The sequence below is a fragment of the Dama dama genome, chromosome 18, assembly GCF_033118175.1.
Source record: "Dama dama isolate Ldn47 chromosome 18, ASM3311817v1, whole genome shotgun sequence".
NCBI classification, from domain to species: Eukaryota; Metazoa; Chordata; class Mammalia; order Artiodactyla; family Cervidae; genus Dama; species Dama dama.
The window spans coordinates 64,220,430-64,243,283 of NC_083698.1; the positions used below are offsets into that span (position 1 = coordinate 64,220,430).

General features: G+C 39.9%; 1 protein-coding gene across 1 annotated transcript in view; it reads right to left on the minus strand.

Moving 5' to 3' along the window:
* Window positions 1-361: 361 nt before the first annotated feature.
* The window catches only part of CREB5 (cAMP responsive element binding protein 5), a 426,112-nt gene continuing 403,619 nt past the window's right edge, over window positions 362-22,854 (minus strand). The window contains exons 8-11 of the mRNA XM_061165457.1: window positions 15,068-15,391; window positions 10,397-10,624; window positions 2,590-2,698; window positions 362-1,692 (exon numbers count right to left, since the gene is read on the minus strand). Of these exons, the coding sequence (XP_061021440.1) occupies window positions 1,529-1,692; window positions 2,590-2,698; window positions 10,397-10,624; window positions 15,068-15,391 (825 nt within the window). The 3' untranslated portion in view covers window positions 362-1,528. The remainder of the gene's footprint in view (window positions 1,693-2,589; window positions 2,699-10,396; window positions 10,625-15,067; window positions 15,392-22,854) is intronic.

Consider the following 22,854-nt stretch of genomic DNA (forward strand, 5'->3'; position numbering starts at 1 on the left):
GAGGTCAAGCATTCACATAGAGATGAAACACCAGCACCTGCCTAACCACTAGAGAGAAACATTAGCCCCATTACTTGTGAGTTGTGATATGAAAACCTTCACCAAGTAAAATGGCTTGCTTCAAGGAGGCACAACTGTCTGCTTTTTATAATGGGAAAGTCCAGAAAAGTTGCTGAAAATATAAACCAGGATTATGCAGAAGAGTGGAATAGCCATATCCAGGGGATTCTTTCAATAGCTAAAGAGTGCTTTAGCTGTGGTGGAAGGGCTGAGAGCAGCTCTAAGGAAACATGAGGTTTTCTTTCTCTCTTTGTTCCTCCAGCAGTTTGTCTACTTTCACCCACCAGAACAGCAAAGATGGTTCCATAGGCTTAAGGAAAAAAACAATAATAAATCTTAGGCTATTAGCAGCTGATGACTGAACAATGTAATCCGTGTAGTGAATAGAGCCCTTCTGCATTATTACATAGTACATGGATTTTCAACATTATAGACAGGCCATATAAACCAGTTGTAATTCGAGGGTGTGATGTTATAGCCTTGCATCGTAATTTGGACTTTCACAATTGAGGCTTATGAAGCTCCCTTCCCTAGTGTCTCCGCAGCTGGCATTCAACAGTGCTTCACCTATGGCTAAGCCACCTTTTATTTGTTCTGATTATTAAAAACATTAAATCAGGCACATTAAACATCTCCTGGTTACTCTTGTGTAAAAAGAAAGAGTTGAATGAACTCCAGCTGTGGGTCACATGCAAGGGAAGCCATGGCTAGGTCCACATTAGCTTTTTTTTTTTTTTCCTTTAAACATTATTTTCTTCTTTACATGCAATGCTAAAGGGAAAAAATAAAACAGAAGAAAGTAACAATAAAAAGTCAACAGGGAGCCCAGGTAAAAGTGGAAATGGAAAGGAAAATTGGGCAGTCAAGGAAGTGGACCAAGAGGAGGAGGAGAAGTGGCAAGATCCTTGCTGATTTTATTTGGACATCAATGGAGCTTCTATTAATACTTATTTAATAGTAAGAGAAACAGTTGTGGAAAAGGTTCTATGTTAACCTGGCATTCTGGTGACATCATAACACAAACTCAACACGAGTTATGATGTCATCAGACTCCACCCCCCAGTCGCCTTGCAATCTGTTTACTGGACATCTGTGTACGCTTCATTTTGGCTAAAAGCTGCGGTTTAACAAGATTCAACACTTCAGGCAAAGGGTTTGACTGATAAGAATGAAACCATGACTATGTACAGAAAGAGTTCAGTTTATAAACAAGTAACTGGTACCAGAAAATTGGAGAAAAGCACCAAAGCATTTCCCAAGCTGATAGATTATTAATTGCATAACTCCCTTTTTTCTTATATAACTAAGTATAAAAGACAACATTTCCATAATAACTATAAAAATGAAAGCCAGTCTTTGAAGGGCTGAGGAGTCTTCCAGGTCTGAGTTAATTCTAAAAATGCCCTTAAAAGAAAGGACGCAGGATATGCAACAGCTCTTCTTGAAGGCAAGGTGTGACCCACAGATTTTAGAGGATGGGGTTCAGGTCTGTTCTGTGAGTGGTGAGCTGGCTGAGGGTGGAGCTTCCTACCACCTCGCTGACTGCCGAGGAAGTGGTGATGGTGTTATGCTGGATGACCTGCTGCTGCGAGCATGTGGGGGCGGGACTTGCAGGAGGGCTACTCTCTGGACCTAGGAAAAAGCATACACACACACACCAATATAGCTCTTTCCTGGGGTGGACTTGGAGACTATTCAAAAATATTGCTAGGTGTTTGCTAGAAATAGAAGTGTTTCACGCATTTTCTCTGGGAGGTTAATTTCAAAACTTTCAACTGTCAGTCGCAAAGCTATGCCTTCCCATAGTTTACAGCTACCAATAAAGCCATGCCTTCCAGGTCAGCAACATGACTGTAAGTGTTTGAGTCACAGCCTGTGAAGTCCTTATCTTGTCTTTTCAAAGAGCCATACATATATCAAATGTGGAAAAAATACTCACATGTGCTGGGAGAATCTGTGCTGCTCAATCTAAAAAATTATTTGAAAAGAAAATGACCTTCAGCTGTAAATCCCCACTCCTCCCACTGTTCCCTACTGAATTAGCATTGAACCTACTGATATTCCAGGTGCTGATTTTGGGATCTAGATAAAGGGATCCACTTTACCTACTGGTAAACTGAGACAAGCTCACTTGCTTTTCAGCCCAGTAAATAACATGCAGTGTATCCTAGGGCACTGGAGATGATTCATCTGAAACCTGTTTCCCAGCCCATAAAAAACTGCTAGCCCACTGGTAATTGGGCTCCTACTGGCTGCAAAATTGGAATTTGGTGGAATTTTTACAACATGAAATGCCAGGGAACGTCTAGCCATAAATGATCAAGAGGTGGTGGGCGTGGTGATGAACAGGGGTCAGAAAAGAAGGATTCCCCCTGGTGCAGTAGTCTGGCAGCCGCTCAAGACTTTTAGCACCTTATCCGCCTAGGTGTGCAGTCTCGGCTTTACTTTTGTTTTTTCAATAAATCCAATGTGAAATTAGTGGCAAAAACCTGGACACTTAAAAAAAAAGCAAAAAAGTCAATGACTTACTGAGATATCCTTGTGATTCTTTCTGCATGGCTGTTATGGGGCAGTCTTTATGCGTTAACAACAGCTGCTTCAGCTGTGCCACCTCATTCTTCAACATGGACACTTCGTTCTGGAAAGAGACAGATCGGCATCATGTTAAGAAGACCAGAGAAGACAAACCAAGGGCCCCATGCAGTTTCAACAGTGAACTGGTACACTTCTGCTACATCTGAATGACATTAATACCATTATTATACAACAGGATTCACCTGAAAATGTGTAGCTTGCCTTCAATTTGTCCCTCAGGTTTACCAGGGGCTTTCTGAAGAGACTAGGTTTTCAATCAAGAGCTGAATTCTATGAAAAGTTTCTTGGGTGGGAACTCTTCATTCTACACTGACTGGGTGACTCTAGGCAGGTAACATAACCCAGCTAAGTTCCAACAACCTTGGATGGGGATGAAAATAGTAGAAAGTTCTTTGAGTTGTTGTGGGGATTAAATGAGGTAATAGAAGCAAATACGCAGAGCAATGTCAAGCATATACTATGCATTCAGTAAATTTAGCTCTCATAGCAATCATCTTCATGCTACCTTACAGGCTAACACTGATCATGAGTAGAAAGTGAAGGTGAGACACTGGGAAGAATTGTGTGGCAGGATGAGTGACTTCAAACTTAAATGCCCTCAGAATAAGCTGATTCCCTCAAATAATTTCTTAATAGGCTACAATTCAACAGAGCATGTCCCTATGCCTGATGCCACTTAGGAGAAGGCATGGAAGGATATGGCACAAATGATGGTCCTCTACTAGTGGAATCGGGTTAGTCCAGGCAGGCAAAGGACAATAGAGTTTAGGACCATGATGGAATTAATTTGATTGGCTCATTAATTAGTTTGGCTAATTTCAGTCTATAAACTCCTTTCCCCCTCAATATCAGGGTATCATGGATTGTGTGTGCATCTTAAAAATCGACTTAGGTAAGTGTCTCACATCTCCACTTTATGTAGTAATTTTATTTATTTATTTATGTAGGAATTTTAAAAGACAGGTTCAGGGCTCATAATTTGTGGAATAATGTACATGGCACCATTGTTTACAAGCACAGTTGTCTACTACTATGGGGATTTTTCCATAGATAGAGTGCGAAATGATTAGCAGTTGACTGAATCTGAGGATGCAGAACCACAGATACAGAGGGCTGACTATGGGACTTGAGCATAATTGGATTATGAGGCTAGCCAATACCCTGCTGATACCCAGAGACAACTGTATAAATGTAGGATAGACTGTTCCAAGGTGCTTCCACTTGGTAAAAGTAAACTGTAAATGTAGCACTAGCTCACATAAGCCGTTTTACCCTCTCTTTGACCAGTGTTCTTTGTGGCTGCCAGGCATTATATGCCACATGAAAGAGACTTTAAAAAAGCATGCACACAGAAAAAGGTGTTTTAACATTGCTGTCATTAAGTTGTATCTACACTTTCAATATGAACTTGGCTTTTCAGGCATGTATTTATCACCTAGGAAAGTAAGTTTGGAATTCTAGAAGTTAATTAAAATTTTTTTTGGAAACTTGTTTCAAAGAATACTTCCTATTTCCAAATTTATTTGCAAAATACATTATAAGCAATCAGATGTTGACCAGCATTAATAAAAAAATAATAAAAATCTCATCTACAAAGGCTTTTCTCTTTCTCTTCTGAACTAAACAAAATAGAAATGTCTATCAGATGAAAGGGTGGAGGGAGGAATCAACTAGGAGACTGGAATAAACATAAATACACTACTATATACAAAATAACTAATAAGGACCTACTTTATAGCACAGGGAACTCTACTCAATATTCTGTAAAAACCTACACAGGAAAAGAATCTAAAAATGAATGGATATACATATATGTATAATACAGTCACTGCCGTACACGTGACACTAACAACACTGTAAAGTAACTATAATAAAAATTTTAAAAGAATGCCTATCTGATAAGTTAGCATGAATGATGAACACATCACTTAATTTCACAGGAAAATTGCTCTTAAATTTGAGAACATTCAGGAAGGTGAGCTGTGCTTCCACCTCCAAATAAGTGTGATTGATAATGGGCCCTGTCAAAGCCAAAAGTGACCCTTGTCACTTTGGGGGTCAATATGACAACTTTATTTATAGGACAATTTATTTCAGCCTTAAGGATGATTTTTTTTCCCTCTGATTTTATGCTTATTTAAATTCAGACAGTCTTCCTTGCTTTTCCCAGGTCTCCTTCTGCTTAAAATAGCTTGTGTAAAAGAAAGGTACTTTTAGACCATCAAATAGAAGGCAACCCTTGGTTAAAAACAAAACAGATAAAAACTGAACAAAAAATGAGAAAAAGAAAACTAAGATGTATGAATGTGTATATACTTGGCCTCAAAATGAAGTGTGATGATTTTAGAGGCATTTTTGTCTATGGATAGCAAAGCACTTTATTAATAAACCAATATGTTGTAAGTATAGAAACTGAAGCCCTGGGGGTAGTGACAGTCTGTAAAAATATAGCAACCTGGAGATGACTAGCCATTATTTAAAATCACTGTGATGACTGACCATCATTTAAAGATATATGTGAATATGGACATATTTCTTAATGTAATACATAATCATTTAGCTATGTTATAATTGGAAAATGAATGTCACTTAATATTCTCCATAGACAGAACTATCAGCCTCTGTCTCATTTATATCATGCACACATAAGTATGATGCTGAGAAGGACTAAATAAAAGTCTAATGGCCATAAAAACAACAGAAATTCATGGGGGAACTTCCAGCAGAAAAAGGAACTCTCAAATGAGGGTTGAGAATAACAAGGTTTGGCTTCCCCAGTTGCTACACCAACCTAGTGTAAAACAAGGTGATTGGACTAGTTTTCTAGTTACTTTCTGTAAGATAGTTTTTTATTCTTATTTCCCAGACCTGGGATTGAACCTGTGTCCCCTGCAGTGGAAGCATGGAGCCTTAACCACTGATCTCTAGGGAAGTCCCAGTTTTTTATTCCATGTTTCTGTGTTGCTTTCTATTGAGAATGCTAATTACCTAATAATCTAATGAAGGTCTCCATCTTGATTTTTAAATCACTAATTAACTGCTTTTGGTATTCTCAAATGGGCTTAGACATCAAGTCTTATATTTCCTAAGGGAGTCAGTTCTAGCATCCCCTTTACTTCCACATCTTATTAGGTCAGATTCCAAAGGAATATTTATGGTTTCACTTTTGTGGAAAATTTTAAGTCCATATCTCCCATGTACATTGTGAGAGTCTATTAGAGCCTTCCTCAGATTCCATAAGGGAGCCTCTGAGTTAAGAAAGGTTGAGAATTACTGCCCTAGAGGAAGCAGAGTTTACTGTGCACACGCATCATCATTCCACATTGATAGGTACTGATAGATATTCTATACTGATAGACCAAATGACGTAGGAAATACACAAACACTAGACTACATTTTAAACAAAAATTCTTTTCAAGGTAACATTACTAGAAATCACCTTGAATACATTTTGGAAGAGAACATTCAGACAGCAAATGTTTCAAAATGCATGAAAGAAATCAAACGTGGCCTACAGTTCTGGTACAGAAATTAAGAAAAAAACACGCACAAGACTTCTGCAGGCATTTTCTTATTCTGAATTACCTTGCTTTATGAACTGAGGCAAATCACCAATTTTTTTACTCCCCTGTGTAGGTTATAACTATAGGTCTTCATAAATAAGCACTTTGCAAGAGCAAATATTAATAATAAGTATTGAGGGGCTTCCCAGACGGCTCAAAAGTAAAGAATCTGCCTGCAACGCGGGAGACCTGGGTTTGATCCCTGGGTTGGGAAGATCCCCTGGAGAAGGGAAAGGCTACCCACTTTAGTATTCTTGCCTGGAGAATTCCATGGACAGAGGAGCCTGGTGGGCTATAGTCCATGGGGTCGTAAAGAGTCAGACATGACTGAGAGACTAACACTTTCTTTTTTAATTATTGATTCTCCTGCTGAAATCAGCCTTTAAATTTTTTTGTCTTTTTTCTAAGCCAGTTTGGGTTTGTTACTTAAAAGGTTAGCTATTTAAATAGGGACTGTGAGAGTATAGATGTGGTTAGATTAATCTGTTCTTAAATCCATAAAGTTGCCTTGGGATGAAGTAGCACCCCTATAGAGACATTCAACACTATAGTAACGTACTTGAAACAAGGACTCCAAGAAGTCCCTAGTAACTACATTTTCAGTTTTTGGCTTTGGGGGATGTCATTTTGTTAATATGATAAACTCAGAATGCTTTTTGATGTAAGCAGTAGTCCATGCCAAAAACATAATTATCAAAATGATCCCTACAAAATAGCCCCCCTGCCCCATTGTTTTTTTTTTTTTTTTTCCTTATAGATTAACTGAGGTCAGGTTTTGTTCATTAAAACAAAGGACTTTCAATTTGTACAGCAACAGTTCCCATCTGGCCTTTTCTCTTGCCAAGTCCCAAACCCGGGCTTGTGTGTCGAAAATTTCAGCAGCGACTTAGGCCATGTGTCTTTGCACTGAAAAAGAAAAGCAATTATTTCCATGGGCGACCAGATGATTTCCATATCATCTACTGAACACAAGCAATCCACTGAGTACCACATTAGCAGTTGGTGAAGTTAGAACTGATCTTAGCCACTCTCTCAGTGAAAAGAATGTGGATTCTTTCATAGTTTAAGAACTTTCTAGAATGAAAGATCACAGAGCAATGGGTTAGGTCAATAAGCCTTGCTTGGGTCTTCATCCTACTACTTGTTTGTTGTGTGACTTTCGGGAAGACTTCTCATGTCCTCCAGGCCTCAGTTTCTTCCTAAATAAAATGTAAAATTGGTGGTTTTTAATATTCCCCTCAATTCCTTTACTTGCATTGACCTCTTGGGCAGAGATTTGTTGTGACACAGGGAAATGAAGTTTGGGAGTTGATTTTGTTTGCTCAGCTCTGATTTTTCCAATCTGAAGCTCTGCAGCCTAACCAGAAGGTTCTATGCTGGAAAACAACTCAAAGGTGGCAGCTGGCCATCCAGACCTTGGATATTCCTTTTGGCGAGAGTTTGTTTGTTTAGCACCTTCCATTTCTGTTTACTTAAAATTTGACTCACTGGATCAGCCTCAAGAGAGACACCTTTTTCTTTTGACAAAGGTCCAGTGAGAGGGAGAGGGGTCATTCAAAGGTAGCAGAATCTGCATCTCCTCTCCAGCATCACATGGCCTGATACAGAGCTCTCAGCATCCCCGAAGACATGGAACTCTTGTGGTTTCTGTCCCTCTGAAGCAAAGCAGTGGTTGGAAAACACCAACAACTCAGCCTTTTCAGAGACTGTCCTTTCTCAGGCACTGCTTTAACAGCCAAAAATATTGGTGCCTGTTGAATGAGATTTTTTTCTGGTTTTCAGAGATTAGATTTCTAGTATCTTTTATCCTTAGCCATTTTGGCTCTTAGAATGTGATAATTAATAGATTCTGTTCTCATAAAGGATATGTTTACCTTATATGTTAATACCTTATAGGTTAAGTAAACACTAAAACATATATGCCTATGTCAAGGTGTGAACCCATCTGACCTCAAAGTAACCAGCATCCTTCCTCTTCCTGGCTCTCTGCTATGAACCCCCTGCCCCATGTCTTCAGGCTCTAGGGTGACAGTCAGTACCCTGGAGTCGTTCTGCAAGGACTCATTTTAGTTAAAATTGATATAAAATTTCTCAGCATCTAATTACATGTCAGCTGGCTACTCAGGGCTCCTCCATCTAGCTCAGTGGGTCTCAATCAGGGGTAATTTTAATCCCCCACAGAGGATATTTGACAATGTCTAGAGGCTTTTTGGTTGTCAAAATTTAGGGGTGGGGTGGAGGGTGCTACTGATATCTAGTGGGTAGAGGTCAAGGGTATTGGTAAATATGTACAATATACAGGAGATAACAAAGAATTATTGATTATTATTATTCTCGGTAATAGTGCCAAGACTGAGAAAACCTGCACCCGTTCACGGTCCTCTTGCAGACCTCAGAACTGGTAGCAAATTCCAGGGATGCTCACATTTCAGTCATTAGAAAACCACTGCTGTGATATTTGCTAGGTCACATTCACCAGAACTTTTATTTACTTAACATGTTTGTACAAATTAACTCATTTTTTTAATGATTTAGCCTGGCCCTGACCAAAAATAATCTGTGAAATTGAAGTTTTGATGTTCTGATTACATTTTTCAATACACATAAAAATTAAAAGATGATTATTAATGTTAAAAGTGCCTACCCACATTCCACCTAAAAGCTTCTCACATATGACTATGCCTGCCAGATTCTAGAATTACAGACTTTCAAGTCAGAGTGGCTTCAGAGATGTCTGTGTTCAGCCAAACTCTGTGGCTTGATTCCCTTAAATCACATCTTTGCCAAGTAGTCAGGCAGCTAGTTCTTGGACACTCCAGTGATGGGGAGCTCATTCATTTATTCAACAAACAAATATTGAGTACAGACACTCAGGAACTCTTCAGGCCAGACCTAACACTAGAAAAAGGGGGTAGGTGGTCCGGGAAGAGGGTAAGAATAGAGTCTCCACCTTTATCCAAGATTTGTACGAGCTAGTGGGACTTCCCCCATATCTACTGTGTATGTTTCCCAGTTTCTTTTTCACATCCATCATTAAAAGAACGATAAATTTGAGGGGGGGGGGGCGGAGAGTGAACATCCATAAATTTCAAGAGTCAGTCCATGAATAACCTAAACTTTCTTGTACACTTTCAATTTGTACACTGGATGCCCTAAGGTCATTTCCATTTAATGGAATTAAACATGCAAAGGCTTTGGAGGTTTGGCACCCTAATTGCTCCTTTCTAAGGATCCACAGAGGATGTAGGAGTGGGTGAAGGTGACCTATGATACTCCCGAGGAGCAGACTCTCTCTCTTTTGGGCATTTTTTCCCCTCTTCTCTCCATCTTTAGCTATTATCTCTACTCCTGGAAGCACTGGGCTCTAATCTACAATTTTACTCTTATCCTTGGACAGCTTGTCACATATCTAATACTTGGTTTTTTCTTCTGCTGGTGAACAGTGTCCTCCTTTCTGTGTGAGAACCAATGCCCTGAATTTCATCTTTTGTATGACATGAAGCCTGCTGGAAAACCCCAGGTACCAGAGTTTCTCAAATGCTCTTAGAATTGGCCTTGTTATGAAATGTCCCTCATTGGGCCACCCATGAGAAAGCAAAAATAACGCAAGATTCAAATCTTGTCAAGTCTGAAAATGAGATAGAAATGTGCTTTTTCTTATGAAGCAAAATAATTTACACAAACTTTTCTTCCATGAAACAAAAATATAGACAATCTAGTGTAAGCTGAAGCAACCGCCCCACCCAGGGAACAGAAAGGGCTGCCTTCCAGTTGAAGACTTACTATGTGCCAGGCATTGGGCAAACAGTTTTGCAGACCATTAGTTCATTTATTCCTCCCAACAACTTTATGAAATTATTATTCCCATTTTACAGATGAGGAAACTGAGAGCCAGAGAGATTTAACACTGCAAGTAGGTGCTGAACAAGAGTTTCAACCTCTGTCTGACCAAAGCTTCTGCTCTCAGCCCTATAACTTGGTCAGGGTCTCCCTCCTCAGAGCAGATGCACTGAAAACTGAATGGTGGTTTTGTTTTGCAGAGCGTCTAAGAATTAACCAAGCCTGAGAAGTAAGCCTGCAGTCGCTCTGTGGCTTAGATCAACAAGTGCCTGCCGGGCCAGGAAATGCCAATGGTACACAGGGCCTTTGAGTCCCGGGAAAGAGACAGTGGCCTGCACCTGAAGCTGCATGTTTGTCTGGGTGAGCTCTTCTGCTTTCTTTTCCAGTGACATCACCCAGACCTTCCTCTTCTGTCTGCAGCGGGTGGCGGCCGCCCGGTTCCGTTCCAAAAATTTCCGCCGCCTCTCGTCAGGATCCTCATCCACCACCCTTCGCCGGCGCCCCCCTGTGGGCTGGGGCGGCTGTATTGTCTGGGTGGGCTGCATCTGTTGCGTTGCTGGTGAAACCTGCTGGGGAAGAGAGGGAGGAGGTGATGGGGAGAGAGAAGGGATGGTTGGTTGAAATGTGAAGTACAGGCAGCCCCTTGCTTTAGTTAGCACATCAGACTTGTTTTGCTAAGAATGAAGTCAACAGTGAAGTCACACTCATGAAGAGGAAAAGCATCACCCAGCTATCTCCTATGATATTTTGGCAAGATACAGGGATGACGTGTGAAAAGAGAGTCGAGTAGACTCCCCCAATCCCCCGACTGGCATTTGGCTGAATCATGATGAAAGAAACACTTTTCTTCCTCCTTAGAAGTTAAAAATGTTTTATTTAAGGTGCTTTGTAAAGTTTGAAAGTGCCCATGTATGGTGATGGATGAAAACAGAGAGGTAGGGGTGACTGTCACTGTATTGATGGGTCTGCTGTCATCTGCAGAAATCTCCTCCAGGGCAGGTTGTGAATGCCGTTCATTCTAATGGTGTCAAAACCCTGTTCCTAGAGTACACCTCAGGGGTGGCATCACCACTGTGACTCTTATCAAAAGAACCCTGTGAAGCCTGGAAAGCACCTGAAATCCTTTTGTCACTACATCACAGTTCTTAATGCAAAGGTCTTGTGGGACCAAACTCCATTTGGGTCTCTCTCCTCCTCCGAGCCTGACCAAGGCTGATGGGATTACAGGAGATGGTGACTGGGTGAATTTCTAGGTGACTGGGAAGCGTGACCTCTGAAAGTCCATCCTGAAGCAGCACTGAGCCCTGTTAACACACGGTGTCTACTGACACGGACGGATGGTTGTATAGCATCATCTATTATATTATAAGGAAATCCCAGGAGTGGCAAAGCACTTTATTAAAAAGTTTTACTATGCTTCTAAGTTCCTTGTAAGGTCTGCAAGAGGTTCAGCAACATGTAGGGTTTCAGGGACCCCCACACGTATAGCTTTATTTCCCTTCATATAGCAGACACTCAGCACCTAGTGAAATTTCTATGACTGACTCTTTATGTGTCTGAACACCTAATGCTTCCCTAATGCACTTCACTCCTTCCCCTTTCTTCATTCTCAATAAAGGTTTTTTTTTTTTTTTTTTTTCTTTCCCTCTCATTGCTCAGTCACTCAGGCTTATGGTGTAATACCTATAAATTTGTTTTACAAGAGGCATTTAACCTGCAGAAATAACAGGCAAAAAGTTTTAAAAATGAAACCCAGCCACCTTTTCTACCACATTCCAACCCTATGATTGAAACCAATCAGGACCACTATACCTGTACTAATAATGGCTCCTGGTTGCCCATCAGCTGACTAACGATATATTTTAATCCTAAACTCTACCAAACCATACATTACTAAAGAATTAGGCTTAGGACTGAAACTGGATTGCATCTCAGTAATTTTTTTTCTTTAAAGCAAAGACATTTTCTAAAACTGTTTATTGGCAATTCCTCTCCTGACGATCATAAAGGAATAACAAAATAAACTGTCTAAGATCTTACTCACTAGCGCTGCTGCTGAAGATGTAATCCTTGTTATTGGCAAATGTTTAGCACTAGTCATTTCAGATGCAGTAACCTCTGAGCTAACCACTGCAAAGCAAAGCAGTAGGAAAGAATGCGCTAACCTGGCTATTTTTGCCTTTACCATTTCTTTGTGTGAATTAACAATCTCTCATTGCCAGCCCTAGACAAGACTCTCAAGTAGGCAAAACTGGGGTTTAACCTTCATTATGGAGTCCTCTCTTTCAATTCTGTATTCTCCCATGCTAACTTTAACCAACGTTTATCCCTTGATATTTTTCCTCTGCCTTAACCCAAATGGGTAAGGTACATGGTGATTTCAGTCTTTGTCCAGGTTCAGGGTCAAGGTGTGGCTTGGATAAGTGAAATTCCTGGTGACCTAGGAGTGATACCAGGACTCTGAAATTATATCCTGATATGCAGGTGGATCACAAGAAGCCAGGAGAAATTGCAAATGCAACCCTAAGACCAGAATTTATGTCTCTGATAATTATTGTTACTTAGCATTATCTTTTTATTTTATTTATTTATTTATTTATTTTTTCATTTATTTTTATTAGTTGGAGGCTAATTACTTTACAATATTGTAGTGGTTTTTGTCATACATTGACATGAATTAGCCATGGATTTACATGTATTCCCCATCCCGATCCCCCCTCCCACCTCCCTCTCTACCGGATCCCTCTGGGTCTTAAAACAGCATTCTGTCGGGGGTAGAGTGGGAGGGATAAATTGGGAATATGGGATTAATACATGCATACTGCCATATATAAAATAGACTACCAAGAAAGATTTACTGTATACCACAGGAAACTATGTTCATAGTTCTTATAATGAATTATAATGGAAAAGAATAAGAAAGAATATAGGTATATACATATATATGTACAACTGAATTACCTTGTTGGACACCTGAAACTAACACAATATTGTAAATCAACTATACTTCAGTAATAAATAAATAAATAGAATGGCATTATGTTGACACAGATTCTCTGAAAATTTTGATCAAAAACAATTAATTGTAATTTCAAAAAGAATTTATTCCAAGTCATCTTAGAATCTCAGAGTTGGATGACCTTAATAAACTTCTACTCCTGGTGTTCTGACAATCCGAATTTCATTTCATCAACCAAGTTTATACATTTTAAGAGGAGCAGTTTGAATATGCTCTAAATAATTTTGTTCAAATTTCAACAAGACCAACCTGGTTTTGTTGAAAAAAGCAACTTTATGTAGCCAATTATAAAAGCAATTAACTGACTGCATATACAATTGGCCACTTATTGACTTGAAATGGAGGCCAATTGGCTAATTGGTAATTAGCTAATGAATGTCTTTTATATTTAATGAACTGTTAAACTTGTCTATGAAGTAACCTGCCCATAAATACAAGCAAAACTTTTGCTATCCACTTAAAAAGAAAAAAGAAAGAAAGTACACATGTGAATCTATCTTTGATCTTGTAGTTTTCTTTTTCCCCTTCTAAATATATGACCTACATTGGCACATGATTAAAAAGGTGCTTTGGATAGCATTTTATTGATTGCTAAACTATGTGCTAAGCTTCTATCACATTATTTCAGTTTGAAATTAATCCTGGATAACATGTATTGAAAACTGTGCCAAGGGCTAAACATTCTCTTATTTAATACTCCTAAGTCTATGGGCTTAGTCTATTAATGCCCCATTTTGCAGATGGAAAAACTGATGCTTAGGGAGGTTCATCTACTGACCTCAGTCACACAAGTAAGGTGGGAAAAGGATGAAAGTTTTCTCATTCCAAAGCCTGATTCTTATTTGCTATGTAGAATACTTCTAAGAATCTTTGCAAAAGTAAGCTTACCTAACAAATAATCTTAACTATTGAACAGATTAGAAAGCTGCTTATGGATAACTCATTTTGTGGGTGGCTTTCTAGGTTTGGTGTATGTTGGAGAAGGCAGGAATGTACAAACTCTAGAAGCTGCCTGATGAGAGGTACAGAGTCAGACGATGGAAGAGACAGTGAATAAGTGTCATTTGGTGATCCCAAGCTTCCAACATCATTCTGACCCAACTGGTTGAAACCTGGGTGGGTGGAAGGAACTGACAAAGGTCATTTCACTTGAAGGTTCAAAGTGCCCAGGGCGAGCCATGCTCCTAGACATGCCCTTCATCCACTTACTGAAACTCACTCGGGTACGTGGACCCGCCTCTCTTCTTGGGCTGGGTGACATAATGTCTGCCTGGTCCCCCGACCCCCTTCCAGTGTGTCTAAATGTTGGCTTTCTTTCTAGCCACTCGTGGTGACTTTCCACCTCTGGGGTTTGGCCTTTCTCTTGAACTGATTGGCTACAGAGCTTGGCTCTCTGTCTGCTCCCTCCAACGCATTTCTCATTGGGTGGGATGAGTCATCTCTCTTCAACATTCACAAAGCACCTTACACCCTAACATCCATCACCGAACCTTTGTCTGCCTGAAATTGTTACTCTTTATATTTTTAACATTTACTCTTATTTAGAAGATTGCCCATTGTATTTAATTTCTCTTTTACAGGTGACACAAGCGGGTCTCTAAGATGTTATAAAGCACTGCAGCTAGAACCATGGTTAGAACGAACTTACCTTTCTCGTTCTTTATTCACTTCTTTCATTACATGCTTAAATTCTTAATCCTCCATTGGTGTTACATTTTTAGGGTTAACTTTGTAATATACTACAAAAATAGATTTTGGAGAACTTGAAGTTTACCTTTTCCTTTAGAAACTAGACTTGATATTTATATTAGCTATAGAAACTGTGATCTGGGAGGGTCCTATGGGTAATGATTACCTCCTAGGAAATGAACAAAGCCCCTCAGAGTGTCAGAACACGTGGGCTTGTCAAGTAAGGTTGCTGCCAAGGAGCCCCTCATTAGATCCGGCACTGTTAATGAGAAAGGGGAAAGAGATCATGAAAAAGGTCTACCTGTGCTTGGTTGCCGGAGTGCAGGGGTGGGTGTGGCGAGGTCTGGTGGTGTGCTGGGTGTGCATGAAGGTGGGAGTGGGAGTGATGATGCGGGTGGTTCTGCTGGTGATGGGGTTGAGGGTGAGGATGGTGTGCTGGGTGCTGGTGCTGGTGCGGGTAGGGGTGATGGGCCGGCAGTGCCTGGTGCTGATGCGGGTGTGAGTGCATGTGATGGTGCGGCGCCTGGTCCTGCCGGGAGCCCATCATTTCCATCATGTGTCCCATGGTGTTCATATTCCCATTTGACATGGCGGCAGGGTGGTGAGTCAATGCAGCCTTCAACCTCTGAAACAGAGCAAAAGAAGAAGGGACAAATGAGGCCAGCTGTGTACACAACAGGGATTTTGAATCAAATCGACTCATAGTTTCAATTTTATAATATTTAGCAGCTTCCCGGGTGGCTCAAGTGGTAAAAGAATATGCCTGCCGATGCAGGAGGCATAGGAGATGCAAGTTTGATCTCTGGGTCAGGAAGATCCCCTGGAGGAGAAAATGGAAACCCATTCCAGTATTCTTGCCTGGACAGTCTCCATGGACAGAGGAGCCTACTGGGCTACAGTCCATGGGGTTGCAAAGAGTCACAACTGAGGTGACTCAGCATGAACATGTAATGGTACTATTATTAACATTTTTTTCTTACTGGGTAGCAGTATGGCTTTTATATAAATTTCAAATTTTCATATGTATTAGAGTAGGTAGGCGTGTCAATGTCAGCCATGAATGTTAATTAATTCAGCTGACACTGCACATGAGCAGGATACCCTAGACACTTTACTAAAAGGTATTTCCTACTATCCAACTGTTCACCATATCCTATTGACAGCCAACTGCAAGTATAAACCCAATGGAATCATTTAATATGACAACGTCACTGAACAAAAAGCCCATATGAAATGGCACTGTCACAAGATAATGAGTCACAAGAATAAAAGATTTTTGCTTTTCAAAAGATTTCTCAGACCCAAAGAGAAAAGAACTTCAAATTTCAGAATCTGGGAACAATTTTAATATTATTTTCAGTCTTCAAATTAGATTAGAAATCCATAACTTTGGGAGGCAGTGTAGATCTTTCCATTTGTTCCTATGACACTTCTCATATCATAATCCCTCTGATAATCTAATTTTCTCACACAATAATGTTCTTCTGACTTTAAAGTTGAAGAATATGGACCATCGCACTTCTACAGCTTCTTTGATGACCACACCACAGAGCAGGTACAAAATCATCAACCATCAACAAGCAAACAGACATATACACAATTAAATTCTCCCTGAATCTAACCCCTAAGCAGGGGTCAGCAAGCTTTTCAATAAAGAAGTCAGGTAGTAAATATTTCCATCATTGAATGCCTTAAGGTCTCTCACAACTACTCAGCTCAGCCCTTTCAGCACAAAAACAGATATAGACATTCTGTAAACAAATGACCATGCCATGTTTCAACGCAATTTTACTTAGGGACAGGATATCTGAATTTCATATAACTTCCACATGTCACAAAATATCATGCTACTTTTGATTTTTTTCAATCATTTTAAAATGTCAAAACATTTTTAGCCCCTGTGCTGTGCAAAATTAGGCAGTGGTAAAGAATCAGTTGGTAGTCAAGTTGTTTGCAGTTTCTTATACACAGACAATTATCATCATACCCTGAGGGGCACAGTGTACTAGGTACTGTATAATACAGTTACTCCTTGGAAATGTATCTTCTGCAGAGATGATAGTCTAGTTGGCAAGCTTATGTTGGCTTCATAAAGTATTTACTAGGGAACTCAAAGTTCTCTTCTGATTTGCATTCTTATCTGATTGATGATGATAATGTATAATCACTGCAAATGGAAGAGTGGTATTTAAATGATGATCAAAGCTACCATGTGCCAGCCCTATACAATATTAATGATTCTCAACTGGTCAGAGTAAACTATTGATAAGAATAAATTCAATCCATAAAAATCTTTAGTTAAATATAAAGAGCCTCCACTTGTTTAAAAACAAAAAACAAAAAGATTACAAATAGGCTGGTGGGCGGGTTGGGGGCAGGTAGAGGTTGACAAACCGTATGTTAATATTCAATAATCATTGGATACAGTTCCTGCATCCTGATGCAGCAACCACTGAGCCCAACTGCCTCCTCCTTCACGAGCCACATCTATTATACAACATCTACTACACGGGAGCTACTGAACTGCATCAGTATCCTGAAGAAGTTAAGCTTCCTGAATCCCTGGGAAAGATTAGGTGCTGCATATTGTGTTTATTACTAAACAGAAAAGTGAACAGATACTCCTGACCTCCAAGTTTTAGAAATGAGTTCATTGTTTTTATAAAAACGCTCATTATAAAAAATTTAAATGATGCTTAAAAGTACAATGAAGTCAGTAACCAGTGAACCAAGTGCATTGCTTAAATTTGGTGGGTGAACAGTATTCCAGACAGCTCTCTCTGTAGAAATGGAACAACAAGTAGAGTCATTTCATAACAGTGCGATCACCATGGCACATGGTGTCAGAAAACTCTTATTTGAAGAGAACATGAGCAAAAGAAGCAAAAATTGGATGAATTGCTGGACTTTGGATATATGCTTCTTAAATCCAAGAAAACTTTGTAAGTGATATATTCAAACTTAAAAGTGAAGAAAATTATGAAAAGATATATTGAGATCATTATTTTGAAACTGACATACCAAATAGTATTGATGGATTTTCTATACTATTCTTTATAATTTTATTATTATAAAATATACAGCTGCATAGTAAAAAAACAAACTACTACAAGACTATGCGGTGAAAAAGTAAAAGCCACCTGCCTACCTTCTTCCTTCTTAGCCCCATTCCTCAGATGTAACTACAAAGTATCTGCTGACATATCCTCAGCATTTATCAGAACATGTTGTGTAAAGTCTTTATAATGATATATGATTTTGTATCTTGTTTTTTTTCTACTTCAACAATATATATCTTTGACAACATGCCCTATCAATAATAGCTAATAATAATGTCTGGCATCAATTGAGCGCTCACTCCGTGACACTCCTCATTCTGTGTTTTATGAGTATTAACTCACTTAATCCTCAGAACAATCCAACAAGGCACAAAGACAGACTAATCCATGTGCCCAAGCTCTTGCCACTGGAGAGGAGCAGAGGTGAGCTACCTCCAGACCTGTTCTCTACGCCAGGACAGAAGGAGCTGGAAGGCTTGCCGTGCACACTTTGTCAAAAACAGGAATAAACTGTATTGTGCCACCTCCCCATCATCAAAAGGAAACACAAAAAGAAGAGCAGTGCCCAGAAAACAATAAGATTATTTCTGCACAGTGTAGCACACAAGTGGAAACCCAGTGTATCTTGCTTGTTCCAAAACTTGGCAGAGGTAAGGGTGGGAGGTAACAATCTCCAGGCAGCTCAGCTGCAGAAAAGGACCAACCAGAGCTTAGCATCATCATCTCTCTTGTTATATTTATTAAGAATAGGTACTTGTATTCCACCCCCAAACACAGATCTGACAAGGTCCAGGTATATCTTCTCCCTGGCCCCACTTCCTAACCTTCAGGTATATGACTGTTCTAGGTCTTTTCAATGTTCAGAGGATGAAGTTCAAGCCCTTAATACAGTCTATGCATAGGCACTGAGGAGTGTGGCCTGGCATTCCCACCAATGCTTCCATTTGATTGTCTTCTTGCCTAGGATGATCTTTCCTTTTCCGCAGACACTCTAGAGCTTTAAGCAGCAGGACCCTCTTTAGTAAAATTCTCCCTGGTCTCTGCTCTAAACCAATTCCTATTGTTACAAGGTCCCAGCAGAACCATATTCCTCTTTGTAAAACTCAGTGTGTAGTTGTAGTTTTTAGTATGATCATTCAATTAACATCCACCAACCATTCCAGATGATAAGCATCATGACAGCAGGAACCACACTGGATTTTGCTTGGTATTAAACTTATAACTTTAGCACAGAACCTGGTATACATATTGGGGAACTCAATTCATATTTCTGGAATGAATCAATGAATGAATGAAACTTTGTGAGGCTTATGATAAGAACGTAGCATTTTCATTTTGTATCCTTGGTGGTGGTATTCGTAAGAAAGGATAATTTTACCAGTCATCGAAGGTCAAGAGAATGACTGCAGAAGTCATACAGGCAGATGGGCTATAAAAGTACTGTCAAAAGACCTCCCTGCTCCATCCCCAGTCTGCCCTCTAAAAATGATAACAGAAAAAAAAAAAGAAGAAAAGAAAACACACAACACAAAAGGAATGTGCATTAACTTCATCTTGGTATATTTTCCCTGAAAGAGTGGCAAGGAAAATTGAAAAGCTGTTAAACAGTGGGTCACTATGTTATCCTTTCAATGCTACAAACAACTTTTTCACCTTTAATTAGGTGCAAATGTTGCCTGACAAATAAATACTATGCACCAGATCTTCATCTCTCAAATAATTAGCTTGTACTGTTAAGGGAAATTACTTGATTGCCTCAAGTCTATTCTTGCAGGTTTCATGCCAAGGCCATAATACTAATAAGGCTTATAACATTCCATTTAACTATTCATTCAACAAATATTTACTGGGCACTAATGTTAGGCACATTATTATTTGCCCACTACCTGAAGGAAATCGGAGATGTATAAAAACCAAAGCTTTTCCCAAAGCCCTGGAAAGAAAACACACATGCTCGAGTGTGGAAATGAAGACTTCTTAAGAATCCCTTAGAGCAGTGGTCCCCAACCCTTTGGGTGCCAGGGCCTGGTTTTGTGGAAGACAATTTTTCCACAGACCAGGGGTGGGAGGGATGGTTTCGGGAAGATTTCAAGCATATTATATTTATTGTGCCTTTTTTATACTGTTCATGGGATTCTTGGGGCAAGACTACTGGAGTGGTTGGCCATTCCCTCCTCCAGTGGACCACATTTTGTCCGAACTCTCCACTATGGCCCATCCATCTTGGGTGGCCCTGCACAACATGGCTTATAGCTTCATTGAGTTATGCAAGCCTGTTTGCCACGACAAGGCTGTGATCCATGAAGCAGAGGATGAGATGATTGCATAGCATCACTGACTCAATGGGCATGAACTTCGGCAAACTCTGGGAGATGGTAAGGGACAGGGAGGCCTGGCGTGCTGCAGTCCAGAAGGTCACAAAGAGTTGGACACGACTTAGTGACTGAACAACAAAATGAAAGTGAAAGTCACTCAGTCGTGTCCAACTCTTTGTGACTCCATGGACTATATACTCCATGGAATTCTCCAGGCCAGAATACTGCCCCTCACCAGTGGATTTTCCCAATCCAGGGATTGAACCCAGGTCTTCTGCATTGCAGGTGGATTCTTCACCAGCTGAGTCACCAGGGAAGCCAACAACATATTTATTGTACACTTCATTTCTATTATTACATCAACTCCACTCAGAGCATGGGGCATTAGATCCTGGAGGTGAGAACCCCTGGCTTAGAGAATCCCACGCCTGTGGGTTGAGCCCACTCCCAGAGCAGCAGCCGGCATCATCTTTAAAAAGAAATGACTATAGAGCTGCTCTGCATATGCTACATTTAATATTCTCCATGTCATTTCTAAACAGTGTGGGGCACTTCTCAAAGTCCTAAAGAGCCTGCTGCTTCTCTGTATCCTGGTGCCAACAAGAGTCATCGCCCTGTAAATCATTAAAAAATACCAAATAAAGATATTTGTATCCCTCTCTCTTAGGGATGATAAATGACCAGCAAATGAGTCCAAGCTGTATTTTGCAGAATGATTCTTTCTTTTTGAAACTGAACTGTGTCTTATTTTAAATAACATTCTACCCAATGCCAAGAAAAGGCAAGGGAGAGAGAAGGAAATTAATGAGCAAATAAACATATATTTTTCAACTATAAAAACCAAGGCTATTACAGAGGTGCGATGGCAAGAAAGGAAAAAAAAAAAAGATTCTGTTTACTTTCTCTCGTCCTCTACCATATCCATTTATTTGAAAGAGCAAATCAGGAGAGACAGCAAGAAGCCTGACACAGCTGGTTTCAGTCAACAGGGGTCATTTTCATTCAGTCTGTGTATTTTATAAGCTCCTTGTACACTGTTCCTGATGGAAGGGTGGGCCTGCTGCCTGGGATCTGAGTCCTGGTGAGAAACTAGCTATCTACTTCATCCCATACCCTGCACAACTGCTGCCATCATGGCCCAGGGCCAGTGCCCCTCCAGCTCAGCTCAGCTTTGTATCACAGCATGTCTTGTGAGGACCAGGTATACGCAAACGTCATCACCTCCACATGAGTGCACGCGTGTAGGCCTGCGTGAGATCGCACGCACGACGCACCCACCCACACCCACCCCAGGCAATTTATCTCCCATTAACAACTCACTCTTGCCAATTAGAAACATTTGTGAAACTGTAAAAACATTTCTTCTCCATCTTCAGCTCAGCAGATTGCTTATGCTTTACAGACTCTGAAAGCCAAACCAAATTAAACAATTATTTGAAATTCAGTTGGGTGGGGGTGTGGGGGCAGTTTTAATTAAAAACAGCTCTGGGTTTTCTTCCCGAAGAGAATGTGGTAACATCAAAATGTAGTGTTGCTGAGTTGACCACAAGTAAGAGACTATCTATATGAAAATAAGATAAAACCCATCTTTGTATTTCCTTTTGAATACAAAACAATTATCATCAGTGGCCACCCAAAGGTATTTCTGTAAATGTAATGTCTTCATCCTTTCTCCTTCTCAAACACAGCAAATTGGCTGAGGTGTAACACAGGTTTCTGAATGGTCCAAATGGTCAGTGGTGTGACACCCCAGAACTTTTCACTGAAGGAGGGCTGCAATATTGATGATTACTGACTTGCTGTAGGTATCAAGAACTTCTGAAATTGTCTCTGAATTCGCAAAAAAAAATTGATATTTATCCACTGAATTTTATGACTATACATGGTCAGTTTGGATCCCAAAACCCTTCCCAAAGTTGGAGAGAGGTAGGGATGAGAGGGTGCCATGGAGAAGTTATACCAACTTTGACCTTAATTCTGTCAAAGTAGAAATTGTTTGCTTGTTTGGCCAAGCTGCATGTGGGATCTTAGTTCCTTGACCAGGGCTCAAACCCGCACCCCCTGCTTTAGAAGGGTGAAGTCTTAACGACTTGACCACCAGGGAAGTCCCTAAGGCAGGTATAGTTTTAATGCCCAGATTCACATCTCAGCTTCAGGATGTCTGTTGAGAATGATCGTACAATTCTAATAGCATAGTGGATCTTAAAATCCACATCTATTTCAGAATCACTGTTAAGACAATTAATTAAAATCACATTTGGCTTAATTACTTGGAATAAAATATGCTCCTTTCAAAACTTTCATAATGTAACTCAGCTCTGATGATTTCACAATTTAAGTATTCTTCTTTAGATTTTGGTTTGATAGCAAAATCTCAAATAATCCTACAGCTTGGGAGTAGAGATTACCAGGGAAAGGGGAGGATGCCATAGGATCTGGGAGGAAAAATATTCACCCTCTGTCATTTGTCATTAAAAAGTATTAATTCTGAACATAGTAAAAATGATATAATTAATAAAAAAAACACAAACGAATTGTATTATACATCAATACTCCAGTCCATTGGAAAATGATGTGAGGAAATCTCAAAAATATGGATGGTACCTCAGAAAAGTGGAACTTCAGCAGTTCCAAAGTAACCAAGGAAAAGAATTCGATGTCTGATTTCACTCTCTCATTGTCTACTTATGGGTATAACTGCTAAAGTGAGGTAA